This window comes from Molothrus ater, chromosome 11 (assembly GCF_012460135.2).
Source record: "Molothrus ater isolate BHLD 08-10-18 breed brown headed cowbird chromosome 11, BPBGC_Mater_1.1, whole genome shotgun sequence".
NCBI lineage: Eukaryota > Metazoa > Chordata > Aves > Passeriformes > Icteridae > Molothrus > Molothrus ater.
Genome location: NC_050488.2, coordinates 14,955,450 through 14,973,420, shown reverse-complemented (window position 1 = coordinate 14,973,420; position 17,971 = coordinate 14,955,450). Strand labels below are relative to the sequence as shown.

The 17,971-nt window shown below is 44.7% G+C and overlaps 1 protein-coding gene across 1 annotated transcript in view; it reads left to right on the top strand.

Annotated features, from left to right (window-relative positions):
• MAGI1 (membrane associated guanylate kinase, WW and PDZ domain containing 1) overlaps window positions 1–17,971 on the top strand; it is a 334,826-nt gene that overhangs the window by 269,961 nt on the left and 46,894 nt on the right. Inside the window, 6 exon segments of the mRNA XM_054516093.1 lie at window positions 718–756; window positions 5,073–5,130; window positions 7,390–7,478; window positions 8,401–8,493; window positions 11,238–11,420; window positions 13,005–13,625. Coding sequence (XP_054372068.1) covers window positions 718–756; window positions 5,073–5,130; window positions 7,390–7,478; window positions 8,401–8,493; window positions 11,238–11,420; window positions 13,005–13,625 — 1,083 coding nt within the window.

Below are 17,971 nucleotides of genomic sequence, written 5' to 3'. Positions count from 1 at the left end.
ACTTTAATCATCTGTGTCACTGTTAACTTATGAATATGGAGCAGATAATGATAAATGGAGCAACAGCGAATATTGATGGCTTTGTGTCTTTGAAAAATTATGTGATCTTTGTCCCAGGTGCCCTGCTAAAACTGGTGCATTCCTGTCTGTGCCTCACCAGTGCATCTGGACTGGGGGTCTGTGCCTCCAGTTAAACAAGGCTTCATGCCTATCTAAATCATCTGAGTAGGACGGTGAAGTCTGCTGGACCTTGTGCGCACATAAATTTAGATGCTTTCTTGAAAACCTTGCTACATTAGTTCCTTGTTTAGGTGCAAGGTTTTCCTCTCAGATTCCTTCATTAGTATCCAGATCTGGCCTTCTGATAGATCCATGTGTCTGTAGAACAGATTGCAAAGGTTGGACTGTAGGATCTGAGGGAAAAGCCTCACTACAGTGAGAACATCACAATTTCATGACTTTGCCATATCAAACCATGACATGGAAGTAGTCCATTGATGAAGATGTTTTGAGAGTGCAAGAACCACTTTTTTCATTATCTGCATCAGATCCATCAATATTCTGATCACTGGAGCGTGCTAAATGGGAAGCTTGGGCTTGGTGTGTAGAAAATTAGTGCTGGTTCTGCTATTTGCTCTAGGGAATTTCTTGCTTGGGGCTGGTATCTGAAATTTTCTTTTAATTTTTTCTGTCTCATTTACTGCTCTTCCCTTGGAGAAGAAGGGGTGCACACGGAGGAACTGGACAGTGAACTAGGTAAATCATCCATCTCTCATTTTGATATTTGACTTCAACTACACTGTTTTGAGCCTTTAATTACTTACTTTCTCCTTTGTATCATTTTGCATCTTTAGGTTTTGGTTTTTTTATTTCAATAGGAATAATTTATCAGCAAAACTTCCCCAGCACACAAAGCATTTATCTTTCCCTAGCTTCAGATCTGTAGTGCTTTTCTTACTGATTCAGAGTTTGAAGAAAGCTAGAGAGCCCCAATCTTGCAAAGTTGTTTCGAAGCTGCTTCCTCCTGGACTCTGCAGAAGTTGGGATCTTTTCCTTTGGCATCTCTGGCTCCAGGAAAAAGCTCATAGATGCCAAAGATGAAATGAAGTAGCTCATGATGCTTTTTCACTGGGACCCAAGACATTTCCCAGACAATAGAAGCTAAATGTGATTCAGAAAGTTTAAGTATTACATTGGATGCTTCAGCTGAGCTTGTGAATGAAACAGCTTAAAATTTTCCCTCAGTCAGTGATTTTATAAACAGATGATTTTCAGTGATGTGGTACACTTTTATTTGCTGCATCTCTTTGTGAAGGATGCTGTCTGGATATCTAATCTCAGCAGTGCTCATTGTGTTTATACTGATGGCAGAGGTAGTTGTTATTTCTGTTCAGCTATGCTCTAGTGCACTCGCAGAGCTGAAGGAAGAGGTTGCATAGGATTTTATTTCCACCAGGACTATTATTGCTTTTTAAAAGGACTGTAGTTACAGTTCATAGTTCTGCATACTGGAGGAATTGTATTACCAGAGAATTAAGCTCTGGTTTCTGTAATGACTTGCAAGGAAGTGTATTCTGCTCCCTGCTTCTGTGTGACAGATATGGCATCAGCAGCCAGCAGTGGACTTGGAACACTGCTCCACGAATGGTTCTTCTGAATAATATTCCTGGAATAAAATGCCTAACTTCTCATAGAGCAATTTGAAAGAAATGACAATTTAAAGAAGAATGCAGTCTCTTTAGTGGTCCATGAGTGTTATGTGCAGTTTGCACAAATGATCATCAGCAGACCAAGTAGCATCAGAAGTAGGTGGATGCACATCAACAATCTGCAAAGAGTTCTCACTAAGGTCTTCACAACCAGTGACTTAAAATGAGAGGGAGGTTTTAAAAAAGCAAACTTAGAGGCAGTATTAAACAGAAATTACCCTTCTTTCAGTCTGCTCTCAGGAACTAGTGCAAGAGCAGAGCTGAAAAAAATAGATGCAGGAAAACTCATTCATTGATAAGCCTGACCCCAAATCTGCAGGCACTTACATACACAAGTGTTCTGCTCCAACATCATGAGATTTTCCCTTTGTTTCAGTGCAGATACGTTTTATTGAGCTCACAGCCCATCAATATGCTGTTGAGGTGTGCAAATGTTGCAGTGTAAAGAAAGACATTTCCAAATTACTCAATTGGTTACAGCAACATTAAGGAGAGGGCGTGAAAACTTAGTACAGTTATAGTAACTCAGGTCAGTAAAAACTGGTTGGCAAGGCCTATTTAGTGCCTTAACTTATCAACAGTTTCTGTTCTAAATATCAGAAGATTAAGACTTGAGGCATTTCCACAACTTCTTGTTTTCCAATGAGCTGTGGAGTAATAGGTCACTGCATTTTAACAGAGGGCTGTTCTTCAGACACAAAAATTTAACCTATAAAGCAGAATTTGACATGGCTTGGACCAACCCTCCTGGCTTCACAGGGAGCAGTAAGAGCTGAGTGTGCTGAGTTCCTCTCCAGCTCCTTCACAGTCGTGCATGGCTGCAGCTGAAATACCTGGTGGCTAGAGAAGTCATTTTTTAGGAAGCCATCCAGCCCCTCTGTATGTAGGGCAGGATACTAGAGCATCTCAACAGGATATCCATGCGCTTATCAAGGCTTAAAATTGTGGTATTAGACATGTGTCCATTGAATTTACCCACCTACTGATACATGCTCTGAGACTGCATTGGTGCTGCATGGATGTACCAAAATAAAAACCATGTGGCTCACTATGGCTCCTAATGATGCGAAATGCTTTTTGAAATCTCATATTTGTGATAAAATCTAATGCTCTGGGTCATCTTCAGTTTGGCAGGAGAGATAAAGAAAGGAGATGAATAATTTAAAGCAGCTGAGAAACTAGACTGCAGCATGGCTATGGAGAATATTGTCTTTTACTTTAGAGAACTTCTGGAAGCTTGTAGGAGTCGAAAAGTGCATCTACATAATCATCAAGAAATGTGTTAAAAGCTGCAGTTTTGTATATTGTTATATCTGAAAACATGGAGATTTGTTCCTTTGAAAAAGCTGCAGAGATAGTAAACTGGAAAGATTTTGGCATAGTGCCATTTTTGGGGTTAGTAAAGTGCTGGTATTCTGATCTTTTGTGAAAATACTTTAAATGGGAAGAAAAAAAAAGAAATTAACTATCAAAACCTTTTGTGAGCAGGAGAAAGAAAACAATTTTTTTTTGCCTAAACTTTAAAAATAAAAAAGCACTTAGCGGTGCAAAACAGACAAAAGATATTTAGCATGAGAACTGCTGGAACTCATTCGAAGGCATTTGTGCATCACTTCTCCTTTCCCTCATTGACTTTTTATTTTTCTTTCACCCCAGCTTGATCTCTTTACCATTCTACCTTCACCACAGTCAACAACCTAAATGGATACAACAGCTTGTGATTTTCCCAACTGCATGCTAGGTTGTAGTTGAATCACAGTGAAACTCTTGGAGCCATTCCCATGGTGCTCTCACCTTCTGGGACTCCTCTGCAAACCTGAGAGTTCCCTTTGTGAAAACACTTTCCAGATTGGCCTCTAGCTTTCTGACCTTTTCTCAGATAAACTTGCAGGGTGTAAAGGAATATCTAATTCTGAAGTGTTCAATCTCTGCTGATAAAAACATGGAGTTTTTTCATGCCCAGAAGTTAGCATTGGCTTGCATTTAATGGCTTATGTCTCAAGGAATCCAAAGATGTTAAACACAACGAGGATAAAATAATGATAAGAATGGAAAACCTACCTTTTATCTGCAATTAAGGGACATGTGGAGCAAAACCTGTGAAAGTTGATTTCATCTGATCTCCAGCCAATTCTGAACACAAACATAAACTTTGAGTAATTAGTCTATGTGTGTTTGTATAGATTCTGTTCCTCTCCAGTCTTGAGATATTTCTATCCTTATGGCAACATTATTCTAATTAATGGGCCATTGTTGATTCTATTGGCTCAGCAATTGATGCCATTAATGGAAATAAATCTCTGCATTTGATAATGAGCAAACATAGATTACTGTCGGTGTTGACAAATTTCATGTTAAATTCTGACAAATTACTTTGCATGAGCTATTTGAACTTGTATTATCCAACAGTGTTGGGTTTTTTCTATATTTAAATGAATGGTGGGTCCACATGTGCACAGTCCATAGTGTGGTGGAGGTTTAAATGAGTGGCACAAGGATCAGGCCCTTAAGTAACACATACAGCTTTAATAACCCTGTTGGATGCTGAAGTGATTGCATTGCATTCACTAACTACAGTTAAAGTACTATCTGCAGCCTAGAAAATCAACAGGAACAAAAGCAGATCCAGTTAAAAATGTTAATTTCATCTTCAGAACAGTTTTTTGTCAATTATGGTAATGAAAGGAAGGAAATCTCTGTTCCATGTGACTGTGGCAGTGTGTGTTCTTACATGAAGTGTTGTGCAATGAAATGCACCCATGTACCAGCCCCTCCTGGGTGGGTTCCTGGGTGGGCATACATGTTAAATCCACCTTGTCCTGGTTTTGTGTTGGGCTCATGGCTGAGCACTGCAAATCCCAATGAAGAGTAAAAAAATTCCTCTTTTCTGCACTGGTGAGGATAAACGGCTCAGCCCTGGTACAGGAAGTGGAAGTGGTCCCTGTCAGTGTGCTACAGTTTTTTGCCATAGTCTCACCCACCTTCATGGGTTGGTGCTGAAATCCCCCGGCCTTTCCTGCATTGATTTCCCCTGCAGTGCTTCCTCCAGGGCCACTGGCCATGGTGGAGGGAACCAAGAGGGCACTTGAGGCAGTCCCAGACTGGAAATTTATTGAGCATTTGCTCATTTAATGCAAAAAGCAAATCAAACATTGACTGGTGTGGGCATTTCCCAGTGATGACCCAGCACAGGGGGCACAGGCTGGGGTGTTGTGCCAGCCCTCCAAAGGGGGCTGTGATCCTTCTGAAAAGTACCCAAAGCAAGGCCTGATCTACTGATGAGTTTTGCACGTTGGGCAGGAGCAGCTGCCTGTCAGAAGAAACCTTCCTTGGAGGCTTCAGTAATGCTTTTTCTATTTCCAGAGTTGCCTGCTGGTTGGGAGAAAATAGAAGATCCTGTATATGGTGTCTACTATGTAGAGTAAGTGCTGCTGCCTGCTCTGGTGGGGCTGCTGGGGGGAGGAGGGGTCCCTGCACCCACCCTGTGCTTTGCTGGTGACACCTGAGACCGAGGAGGAGCAGGAGGAGGAGACCCTGGCCCATGACAGGCTGGGGGATGTCACAGGGTCTGGGAGAGGGCAGCCCTGTCTGGCCATTCCCCACCCACCCCAGAGTGGGCTCAGGGGAGACAGGAGTGCCCTGGGAAGGGGTTAAGCTCAGAGAAGGCAGGAGCAATCCAGGGCTGGGATGTGAGGAGCCCCAGCACCTCACAAATTATAATGTTCTATCCAGAGAACATTAGTGAGTGTGCATTTAGCTGAGTTTGGTGGGCTTTGTGCAGCCCTGTGCTCACAAAATGAGTGTGCAAAGCAATCCACCAGCCAGCTGGGTCAGAAGATGCTCAAAAGGAGGATTGGAGAAGATGGTGTGACCAAACAGCCATGGCAGAGGCTCTTCCATCAGGCTGTGTGACTGTGAATGGAATTACAGGTTTAATGGGACTCTCTGTGGAATTAGAGCAGCTTCTCCTTTATCGACATGTCAGATTGCTCCTTTGGGAAACCAGAGATCCCAGTTCTGTTTCATCACTGACCCCATAAAATGAATTTTTAATTATGTGTACACTCCTGTCTAGTAGGATGGCTTATGATAGCCTTCAGAGTAGACATGGAATACAGTTTCTGTCTGCTTTGGCTCATTTCTGACCCTACCATCTGTGCCTAGGGAAACAAGGTTAGCAAACTGTGTAATTAAGGCTTGACATTTATTTACCAAAGACATCAAGAATATTTTTCAGCTATTAAATGCCATGCCGAGAGATCTTTACAGGATATTGTCCTGTCACTTTATATACACATGCCTGTTAGTTTTGTGGCACTCCTTACTAATGGAATTAAATCAAAAAGTAACTTCAATGAGGCAATAATTTTATTTTACTTGCTGTCTCTAAGCTAGCATGATGGTTGTAATTTTAGCATTTGTCTCTGTCCCTTCAAATCAGGCACTTTGTTATTACATAATAGTTTTTATTGAGAGACAATTGTATCATGAAAAAGTTTATATCATTTTTAAAATAGTTATAATTTTTTCTTGGCTCTCCAAAGATATCTTGAAATGGGAAATCTTTTTCAGTGAGTGAGTTAGAGCTCACTTTCAGTGACATAGACCTCACTAACTTGTTTTTTATTTAGTAAGTTAAATATTTTTCTAGTGATTTAATATTGATCTTTAACAGAAAAATTTCTGAATGTAAATCCCTGGAGTGCTTCTGTCACAATTACTAGAAAATATGGTTTGTTTTCATGTGGGTTTTTTTATAAAGCCATACTGGATAAGAGACAGTATAATAGCTATTACTCTTAATGGTAAACTTTGCTTTGTATACAAATATAGGCTTTAAGGTAATATATTTTTTGAAGTCTACCTGTTCCTCTGCTGTAGCAAAATCTCTACTGAAAATGGCTCTTGAGCAGTTGATGAGCCATTCAGGGAGTCCCAGCCCTGCCCCTGCCACCCCAGCATCTGTGGCTGCTGTCCTTCACTTGATTTCATAAGGTGGTGAATCCTCTGTTGAGTGCATGCCTTGTGTGCTGTGATGGGACTGGGCTGATTATTTTTTCTTTTCCTGGAACTGGTACAAAATATTGGCTCTCAACATCTCATAGTGCTCAAAAGCTGCCTGAGGAAAACAGCTGAAGTTTCACTAAATGCTGGTTTCCACTGGGAGTATTTGCTGGTGGCTGATTCTGGATAGATTTTGATCCATTTGGAGCCCAGCTCATAGCCTGCATCCCTGCAGGTATTTTTAAGACACCCTGTGTGCATTGATCAGATTGCTGACAGATGTTGGGGTTTGTTTTGCTTTGTTTTGTTTTTAACTTGGGTGAGCCAGGAAATGACTGCACCTCTGGGAATCTGATTAAAGCAGGGATGATACAGGCCTGTCTTTTAAAATGCAATCAGACAGCATGCCTTTCCTGCTTTAGTCTCATTTTTCACAGATAGATCACTAATGTATTTGAAGGAATTACCCATCCCTACTCGAGACATCATATCAATACCAGAATCTGCTTGTTTTTCTAAATACTCTTTTTGGATGAGCCTTGTTCCACACCCACTGATGGTGGGTTTGTTTGGGATTTTACTCCTTCCCTCAGAAAGAGGAGTTCCAGTGCCTGGCCCTCATTCCTGCCTGTTGCACAAAGGGTTTCCCTAATTCATGGCTCTCTTCCGTCTCCAGCCACATCAACCGGAAGACACAGTACGAAAACCCAGTCCTGGAAGCCAAGAGGAAGAAGCAGCTTGAACAACAGCAACAGCCTCCAGAAGGTTGGCACCCTTGAGGGCGTGGTGGGTGGGGTGTTCATGGGGGAATGTCCTCCCTGACATCCTGCCAGTGTTTGTCCTTCCCTCCATGGCCTTAGGGTGGAAAGGCAAAGTGATGTGCATGGCAAAGGCTCTGTCTGTCCTGCACAGAAGATGCAGCAAAGGAGGAAATCTAAGCTGGATCACTTAAGTGTAGAAGGTTTCTATCTTGTTAAACAGGAGAGACCTTCCTTTGTATGTCCTTTGTTTCTGGAATGTTTCTAGACTTCCCAGAGACAGCTAAAACACATTTGCTTCTTCAGTCTGCTCCATGAAGTCAGTCCCTGTAGCTGGTGTTGTTCCAGTCTGCACTGGGACTCAGGCTGTCAGAGGGGATGAGGAGTGGGCTCTTACATGCACCAGATAAACCCTGCATGAGAGATTTCTTAAACCAAGACCTTTGTATGTTGTCAGGCTCTAAAATCTGAAGTAATTTCCTTATTTTGAAACACTTTTAAAAAATTGTTTTCCTCCCTCTCAGTCCCTTTTTTTTTCTTTCTTTTTAATTTTTTTCTTCAAATGCAGCCCAGCTGCAGTGAGGGCCCTGTGGCATTTGGGTTTGTTCTTCCACTTAGAAGCCATGAGTGGCACAGGGAGTAGATTTCAATTTCATGTCAAGTCCGCTTAGATGCAAATCACATCCCAAGTTTCAGTGTGAGATAGGATGTTCCAGCAGATGGATCAGTTGACCTGGATATAGAGATCCTTCAGAACTGGTTTTTGGCCATCCCATTCATTGTATTCCCTCTGTCTGTGACTCTTTTTTCTCTCTTGCCATGCTTCTCACCTCTCCTCTGCTTGACCCCCACACTCCCAGCGTGTGCACATGCAGCAGCTCTGGGTGCTGTTGTGAAACCAGTAACATTTCCCTCTCTGCCCTCTCTAGAATGGACAGAGGAGTGTCCATCTCTCCCTCCACCTGCTGCTCCAAACCATGTTTCAAACAACCAAGAGGCAGCTCGGGAAGCACCTGTACAAGGTAACAGCCTTGTTAAACCAGTTGGAAAAGAGCAACCAGGTTTTTTTTTCCTGAGAATTCCCTCAGCCACCACAAGGGCAGTATTTCCAGGACTGGTGACACACCAGGCCCTGTGCCTGCTTATCTGAATTCCCAGATTTTGAGACTAGTTTATTCCAAGACTACATTTGTTGCTGAGTGCAAGAGGTGAATGAGATTTGATGCACACATCAAAAAGAGGATTGTGGCTATTCTCTGTGTAGTGTTCCAAGTTTTCAAACACAGTGGGCTTACTCAGAAGTTGTACTTTTGTACAGGTACTCTGGGCTATTACAGCCTCATTTATTGTGTCAGTGGTCACAGACCAGTTGTTTGCCTTAAATAACTCGCCAGACAGGACATGAATCATTCCTGAATTTGCAGCATGAGCTGAAACATTGCCAGGTCAGGTCACCAGCAAGGGCAGGGAGTTCCACTTGTACCTGTGGCAGTAAAGTGCTCTCTGGTTACAAGTGGTTGTAAGTAGGCTTAGTTTTGACTACATCTGAATTGCATAGCAAGTGAGTGGCATTGCCCTGGTCTGCAGGAGCCAGAACCTGGGGAAGGTGAGAGGGAATCTGGCTGGAATGCACCTTCCTGACAAAGCTGGGAGCAGCAGGAGGTACTCCCATGGTCTCTGAAGGGAAACCTGACTGGAGTGCTGCTGTCCCAGGCAGCCTTTCCTGCCAGGAAAAGCCAGGAAGTGCTCTCTGCTGAAGATCAGCCCTTCCAAAACAGCTGTGGAATTTCACAGGACCCAAATCCCCCAGCACAGTCCTAAGGGGTATTAGAGTACATTAGAATAATCCAGCCTGGTAACAAGGAAAGAAACATGGGAGGTCTGAGGCTGGCACCCTGACCAGCCGGCACCTGAGTCATCAGAGTGCCCCAGAAATGCTGATCTGCCTCCTGGAGGCCTCTGTGGATGCCACCTTTGCCTTTCCCACAGTCAGGCTGAAGCAAGGGCTGCCCAAGCATCCACACATGGCAATGTAAAGGAGCTGTCACTCAGGGCTGATGTTGGGAGCTCAACATCACCCAACAACTCAGCCACCAAAGCTGTGCAGCAGTGTTAGAGCAGGGCATTAACCTGTCTCAGTATTAACCACTCTGAATGACGTGCCCTGGTATCTGCTGATGATTCCTCCCCTCTTTCCTTCCTCTTCCTTTCTCAGTGCTGCTCCCTCTTCTCTCACTCCCCATTTGCAGCAGTTTCCATGCCTGGAGGTTTCCATCTCTTCCCCTGATGGCACTGCTGGCAGGGACGTGGGCACAAGGAGCCCTCCCTGTGCCCCTGGCAGCACTCTCACAGCCTGGGTTTTGTAGATAGACTCATTTCAAATGTGAGTTCTGTAGGTGGGATGTAGCCTGTGGTGCTGCTGTCCTGCTGCTGCTGGGCAAGCTCAGCCTGTGTCTGTGGGCAGACACCAGCAAGCTCTGCTTGTTCTTCTTGTCCTTTGAACCAGAAATGAGCCCTGCTGCACTCTGCCTCTCAGCTGTGTGTGTTACCTGAGACACTGGGTTGCCCTTTGATAGTCAGGGCTTTTTTTGCAGGCTGGGGTCTGAGCAGACCATCTGCCCACGATGTGCAGGATTTCCATGTTCCTCTGCCACCCTTCAAAGGCAGAAAACTACAAGTCCTCACACTGCCTCCTCATGAATAATCTTCAAATATACATTTTTTCCTCCCAGTCAAAGGCTTACAAATCTCAAATCCCCTCGCTCTCCCCCGAGGTCTCCTTTCTGAGCAGAGGCCCACAGCAATGCTGCCGAGGTGTTTGAAAGAGAGCCAGCTCTGCTGGCTGTGACACCCACTGCTGATCCCAGAGTTGTCACCAGAGGGCTTAGTGGCACAGGCTAAGCGTTAAAAACAATTAAAAGTGCAAAGGTGTTTAGTGTTGGCACTGTGAAGTGCAGCAGCCCTGATCCCTTTGCTGAGCCTGTGCAACATGCCTTGCAAGGTTGTGCTTTTGTCCATGGAGCACCTCTTTCCCTCTTAACTGTGCTCCCAGAGAGCATTCCCAGCCCTCCAGCACAGCTGCTCTGGTCCTGGGCTGCTCTTTGATTCAAACCTCCACAACAGGTAAGGAGCAGAAAGGGAAAAGGCTTCAAACAGTGTCTGAAGAACAACATCAGCCTCCTCCCCTTTTCTCCAGTGGAGGTCACAGGGCAGTAGCAATGGTAGGGCTGGGGGTTATGCTAAAGGGTATCAGTGTCTTATCAGAGCTCAGAACTTGCTTTTTGTTCAGTGGGTTGGGAGAAAGTCAAGTGGTGAAAAACATAATGATGTTTCTCTCTGCAGAAACTCTCACTGCAGACTCCAGTAGGAGGCCTCCTAACCCTGCCCCATCCTTCCCAGGATGGATACAACCACCTCAGGACAGAGATGAGACACACATCCAGCCCAGCATCCCTAGCTTTAACACATTCCACTCTTTAAAGCAGCATGTTTTCCCTTTTGTAGCCTTGGGGCTTTGGTGAGCACGACCACAGCTAACAAAGTGCCAGGTGCTGGGGTTTTGTTCACATCTTTTACTGCATGCCTGGATCCAGGGAGACAGGCTGAGTGTGATGAGATGAGAGGCTGCAGGAGTGAAGTGCAGTCCTGTCCCTGCACACTGCTGTGTTTGTCCATGGACTCCTTGCAGTGGGGAGGGGCAGAGGAAAAAGAGATCAAACACTCTTGCCTGCCTGCTTATAGATTTTTTTCCAAACTTCCTACACAGGAAAACCTTTTTTTACACGAAACCCTTCTGAGTTGAAAGGGAAGTTCATCCACACCAAGCTAAGGAAAAGCAGCAGGGGGTTTGGCTTCACCGTCGTTGGAGGAGATGAGCCAGATGAATTCCTCCAAATCAAAAGTTTGGTGCTTGATGGTCCTGCAGCGCTGGATGGCAAAATGGAAACAGGTACTGATGCTTTATATCAAAATCACCACGAGCACTTTGGTTTGTGTTTTTGCAGCTGGTTTCAAGTGCTGTTCATAAAGGACTGTAGTCTTCATCCCCTTCTTGGGGAAAGGCATTCAGCTTTCCTATTGGTAAGCAAGGAAGTGAAATACATTGAGGAATATATCCAGAATCTTGGAAAAGGACATTTCATGTGTTGGAATTCCATCTCAGTGTCAAAATACCAGCTGGACACTGCCAGCCCCTGCTCTCCCCACACTGATCTGAGGAGAGGAGCCAGCAGTTGTGGGATTCCACATCAGGCTATGGGTTCCTGCTCCCTGCTGTGGGTGATGGATTTTTGGAGGGCTGCACCACCTTGTGTTTGTGTCTCTGCCATGCTGCTTGCCTCTTTGCAAAGCTACTCCCAAGGAATGGGCAGAGCAGTAGTCTAATCTGCAACTTCCCTGTGTGGAGGCACCAAGGGCAAATTCATTTTGCTGGAGATGAGGTCCACCACAATTTAGTTGCAAAATATGAAATATGGTTTATGGTTTAGTGGTGAGCACAATGTTGCTGGGTCAATGATCTTGGAGGTAGTTTTCCACCTTGATTCTATGAAATTCTCTTGGGCTTCATCTGAGGTCACAACTCCTCACTTTCAGCTGGAGCATCACAGCACTTAGCATCCCTATTTTGCAGCCCCAGTGTTAATAAAATGACTCGTAACTTTATCAATATCTGGATTTCAGGCTGAAGTATGAGACATGACATGTGGCACTCACTGTGTCTGAGCAGTTGGTATTTGAGAGCCTTCTGTTACAGCTCCCATGTGCTCTCAATTTTGTTTCTGTCATATGTCAACGTGTAACAGTGAGAGCTGGACTTCAAAATAGCTGTGAAATGGGCCATATACCAGCATTTAAATTTGTTAATTTTTTGCATGAGCCAATTCCATTTTCACTTCCAAAAACATTAATGTACATAAAGGCTTTATGCCACGAATCCACAGAGTTTTTGCTCGCCCAAGTGTCACCGCTCTGTGGCATTCACGTTCTCTGAACATGATTCCTTCACCCAGGGTTTTCCTCCTGGGAAGCTGAAAGGCAGAGAGAGGCCTCAGAGAAAAGAAAAACAATTCTCACTCATTTGCTTCTCCTGTCTTGTGCTCATGTGGAATGTGTTTGGGGATTGTTTACCCACAGGTGATTGTTTCATTGGATTCTGGTGTGAGTTGTTTTGACTCATTGGCCAATTAGGGCTGTGTCAAGACTCTGGAAAGAGTCACAAGTTTTGATTATTATCTTTTTAGCATTGAGTATCTTTTCTGTATTCTTTAGTATAGTATAGTATTCTTTGATATAATATAGTATAATAAAATAATAAATTAGCCTTCTAACAACATGGAGTCAGATGCATTGTTCTTCCCCACCATGGAGCTTGCTGTGAATTTACAATATCGCTCCTTTTTCTTGTGCTGAAATGCTGCTGTTGCCTGTGAGTGGTAGCTGTGGGTGCTGCAGATCTGCTCTCAGGCTCTAGCCCTCCCCTTCCTGCAGTGCACAGAATGTATTTCCTTGGTCTGTCTGTCTGTGTCCGCTGCAGGGGACGTCATAGTCAGCGTGAACGACACCTGTGTGCTGGGGCACACTCACGCCCAGGTGGTGAAAATCTTCCAGTCCATCCCCATCGGAGCCAGCGTGGACCTGGAGCTGTGCCGGGGCTACCCCCTGCCCTTCGACCCCGACGACCCCAACACCAGCCTGGTCACGTCCGTGGCAATTTTGGACAAAGAGCCCATCATTGTGAACGGGCAGGAGAACTACGACTCCCCGGCGAGCCACAGCAGCAAAACAGGGAAAGTGAATGGCACAAAGGAGGCCAGGCCCAGCAGCCCGGCCGAGGTCTCCTCCAATGGACCCCACGGCTACCCCAACGACACGGTGTCCTTGGCATCCTCCATAGCCACGCAGCCTGAACTCATAACTGTGCACATAGTGAAAGGGCCCATGGGCTTTGGGTTTACTATAGCGGACAGCCCCGGTGGGGGAGGCCAAAGAGTGAAACAGATTGTGGACAGCCCGCGGTGCCGCGGCCTGAAGGAGGGAGACCTCATAGTGGAAGTCAACAAGAAGAATGTGCAGAGCCTCACTCACAACCAGGTGGTGGATATGCTGATTGAATGTCCTAAGGGAAGCGAAGTCACGTTGCTGGTGCAGCGAGGAGGTAAGGCTTCAAAACTGCTTTGAAACACCTCTTCTTGAAATTAGAAAAAGGAAAAAATGCATGTCACGAAAGATCTGCTCTCCTAAGCTTCTCTGTAGAAATGGGTTTTTTTCCTGAGATGTAGGAACTGCCCCAAGTTGGCAGTTGTCAGGTCACATCGATGGTTAAAATTATTTATTGTGTGTTGGTGCACTGTGGGTGATGCTCAGGTTCCCACATGCACACAGAGCTGGTAAGGGGCAGGAGGGTGGTGTGGTTACACCTTTGCTTACATAACAACCCTGGTCTCATGCTCAGAAAACCTGACTGTTTTAAATAGAACATAGACATTCCTTGAGCTATTCTGAGATATGGAAAAGGCTGGTAATATGTTCTGTAATTTGCACTGTTCAAAATCAGATACTTAATGACTCTTCATTGGGAAGGATTATACCTGGGATACATTTGGGAGCCTAGAAGAGAATTTAAATTTCTCCAAGTTGTAAGCAATTGCAATGTGACTGCACATTTGTTTGCTGTGCCATTGGGAGCTGAGCTCATTTTCTGGTAGCACTGCTGAGGCCACCAGCAGGTACAAAACCCATCCCACAGGCAGCCCACATGGAGAATGGCTGGCAAGTAACCTGTCAGTGGTCAGTCCATCCACAGGAACTCTTTCCCTGCACATAGTAAGTGTAAAGTAACCTGAGGCAGCACCCCTTTAACCTGTGGATTGAGATTGCTGGGGTAGGGTCAAGCCCACAGGAAAGTCCAGGTTGGCTGTGGAGTGCAAAATCAAGAGCAGAGGGGTCAGCTCTCCCTCCCTCCCTGGCACTGGGGCTCTCAGAGGGACAAAGGGCTGTCCCCACTGTGCTCCCTGTCCCATGCAGGGTTTTATGGACAGCACACACATGGGTGCTCCGTGGATATCAGGAATGACCTCGCTGCAGAGGCAGAGTTAAAGGGACAGGAAGGTGCTGAGCACAGCCCCAGCCAGCCCTGAGGGGAGTGTGTGCTATGAAAGTACTTTCCTGCTGACTTTTCTAAAGTGTTTTGATTGCAGTAAACACCAAAAGCCAGTCCATTTTAACAAGGGACAAGTTGTTTCCTGATTTCACAAGTCTGGTTTGTTGTTTTCCAAGACTTATTTCAAGGCGTTGAATACATTGATTCTGCAGTTAATAGCAGCTCTGGAGAAAGCTCTGCCTTTCCTATACTCTTTTCTTTCCAAGTGCTTACTGTATTTTTGTATTTTGATAGTAAATTAGAAAGTAGAGAACAGAATATATTAAGAATTCTTCAATTTTCAAAGTGTGAGCTCCTTAAAGACTTTCAGTACTAGAGAGATTTTAAAAATGCACTTCATTCTCATGATTAATATATGTATTATGGAGAAAATATGGTTAGAAGAAAAATAGCAGCTATTATTAATCCTCCTGGAGAGTGCATATATATCTGGTAACACCATATATTAATTATTTGAATTGTGCCTGACATTTAATAATCCTCCTAAAGCCTTCAAGGCATAATGAAAAGTTTAGATGAGGAAATAAAAGCCTAGTTTTAATAAAATAGTAAATAGTTCCCTGATAATCATGTTGAATCTTTTTTTTATTTTTTTTTAATTTAATCAAGATACTAACCACATTTGCTATCGCCTTCCTAGATAAGGTACCATGTCAGTCTCCTTGAACTGTCTCCCTCCCTCCTTCAAGGTCCTCACATTTCCATCTCAGCAGAGCAGTTTTGAATTTCATGTTCTTGGGGTACAGAACTTGGAGATCCTGGTGGCCCTGGCCCACAGTTTATTATTGAAACAAGGTTCTCCTCACATCCAGAGGCAAGCTGGACCAAGGTGCTCAAGCTATGGTAGAGAAGCCAAGCAGAGTATGCACAGTAGAAGCCTCAGACCCAAAACCTGTCAGGTTTGTTCAAGTCTTCTAAGGTGATGCTGGGGGATGAGAGGCTGGCCATGCCCAAGCCGTGTGCACTCAGAGCCCAGAAATCCAGCACCTGGGCTGCAGGTGAGAGGGGGACCCTGCCCCTCTGCTCCACCCTTGTGAGACCCCACCTGGAGCACTGCATCCAGCTGGGGGCCAGCATTGGAACCACCTGCACCTGTGGGAGCCCGTCCAGAGGAGGCCACCAAGATGACCAGAGGCATGAGGGTATGCATAGCTCTGCTGTGAGTACAGGCTGAGAGCTGGGGTTGCTCAACATGGAAAGAGAAAGCTTCAGGGAAACCTTACAGCACCTTCCAGGACGTAAAGGGGCCTACGAGGTTGCTGGAGAATGACTTTTTACAGGAGCATGTAGAGACAGGACAGGGGAAATGGCTTTAAACTACAAGTAGGTAGGTTTAGATTGGATCTTGGCAAGAAGTTGTTCCCTGTGAGGGTGGTGAGGCTCTGGCACAGGGTGCCCAAAGGAGCTGTGGCTGTCCCATCCCTGGGAATGTCCAAGGCCAGGCTGGATAGGGTTTGGACACCCCAGGACAGTGGAAGGTGTCCTGTGCCCAGCAGGCCGGTTGAAACTAGATGATCTTTAAGGTCCTTTACAACCTAAAGTATTTAAAAAAACAAAGGTGGAACTGGCTGAAATCCACCTGGCTCTCAGTGCTGCTGCACTCGGGTCCTTTCCCTGTAACTTCACCTCCTGTTGCCCCTGCCAAGTCTCTCCTCAGCAGCACCATCCCCAGACAAGGCGCCGCTCTTTATTTTGGTGCGATTGCAGAAATGTATTTGGCTCAGGTGTCTGATAAGCTCCTTCAGGGCTCTTTCTTGAAGCTGTTCTTCAGCTTCTCTGTCACTTATCCTTTCCTCCTCCTCCCTCTGGTGTCCAGTGAGGAAAGTGCTCAGCTGCTGTCAGCATCCTTCCTTCAGCCCAGCTTGCATTCAGTCCCGCTGTGCAGGAAGCATCCCTGTGATGCCAAGGCTTGTATCCAAGAGCTGCTGAAAGGATGTTCAAAGTGATTACTAATCAAGCAGAAAAATATCAGAAAGAGATGTGCAATACACAGGAAAAGCTCTGCCTGCTCCAAGCTGCTGGTGCACTCCCAACAAGGAGATCTAATTGTTAAAATGCAAACGCAGAGTTGCTGAGAACAGCCTGTGAAATATTTACTGTGAAGTGTGTTCAGCTGATGCACTGGTTTATGGGAGAGGGCAAATCCTGCTGCTGCCTCTGAGTGAGGAACACAAGGATGATGAATCCTGATGATTTCAGGAGGGGTGAAGCTGAAATGCCCCCTCTGTGTGCTCAGGTGTCATCTAAAATCATTTGCAGGATTGGGATAAATACTTCAATACCAATTCAGATCACTGAGAATTTGCTTTCCAGAGGCCTCATAGAAAATTTACCTTGTCTGTAACTGGTTTAATTTTTTTGTATTTTCTTCTCCTTATTCTCCTCTGTAGGATCAGTCCCACTGCTGTTGTTTTCCTGTTTCACCTATGTGTGGATAAAACTGGATAAAACTCACTGATCTTGAGGGGTTCAGAAAGAGTTCAGCCCCCCCAGGGTGCAGAGAGTTGATTGAGCTGACTGGAAAAGCTGATTTTGCTTAGCAAAATGAAGGGACAGAGGGGACAAAATAATTATTGTCTCTATTAGGCAAGAGACATAGAATGTACTTAAATGAAGGAGCTGGCTGAACAACTGTGTGTTTGGCTGAGAGTAATTTAAACTGGAAATGAGAAGGGGGTGCCAAGCCATTAGAGCCTGTAAGTCAAACTGGAGGAGGCGTGAAGGCTTTACTGCCTGAAGGTGAAGCTGAGCACGTTCGAAGGGGACAGGACATGGTGCCTGCAACAGCAGAGGAGGTGCTTGATAACCCAGCAGCACCACTTGAGAGCTCTGCACCTGAAAGTAAACCAGTGCTGCTGCTACAAAATGCAGAATTAAGCATATGTGATTACATACCTTGTTTATTTTAAAGAATTATTGTTAAGGTGGCTGTAAAAGGTACAACTTTATTTTGAATGTTTGTAGCTGAAAGGATTCTTTTAACCTTGTACCTACCAAGTACATGAAGTACTTTCTACAAAAAAAAAAAAAAAGAAAGCAAAGAAACAAAGTAATATTATTTGCCACTTGAAATCCATTAGTCATTGAAGCTTTGCCTATGTACTGTAATCAACTGAAATAAGCAATTCTCAAATACCTCTCCATTCTGCACAGACTCTATTCATAATACAAGAAACATTTTGTCACAATAATTTCACTGCTTCCCAAGGGACTTCTATTCTGGAAGTTGTGCCTGTGTTGGAACAGGTGGGGGGCTGTATAAGAACAAGTTATTCTGCAAAACTACTGTGCTGTATTTTTTGGAATCACTAAGATCTAATATTTGTTTCAGAGAAAATTTT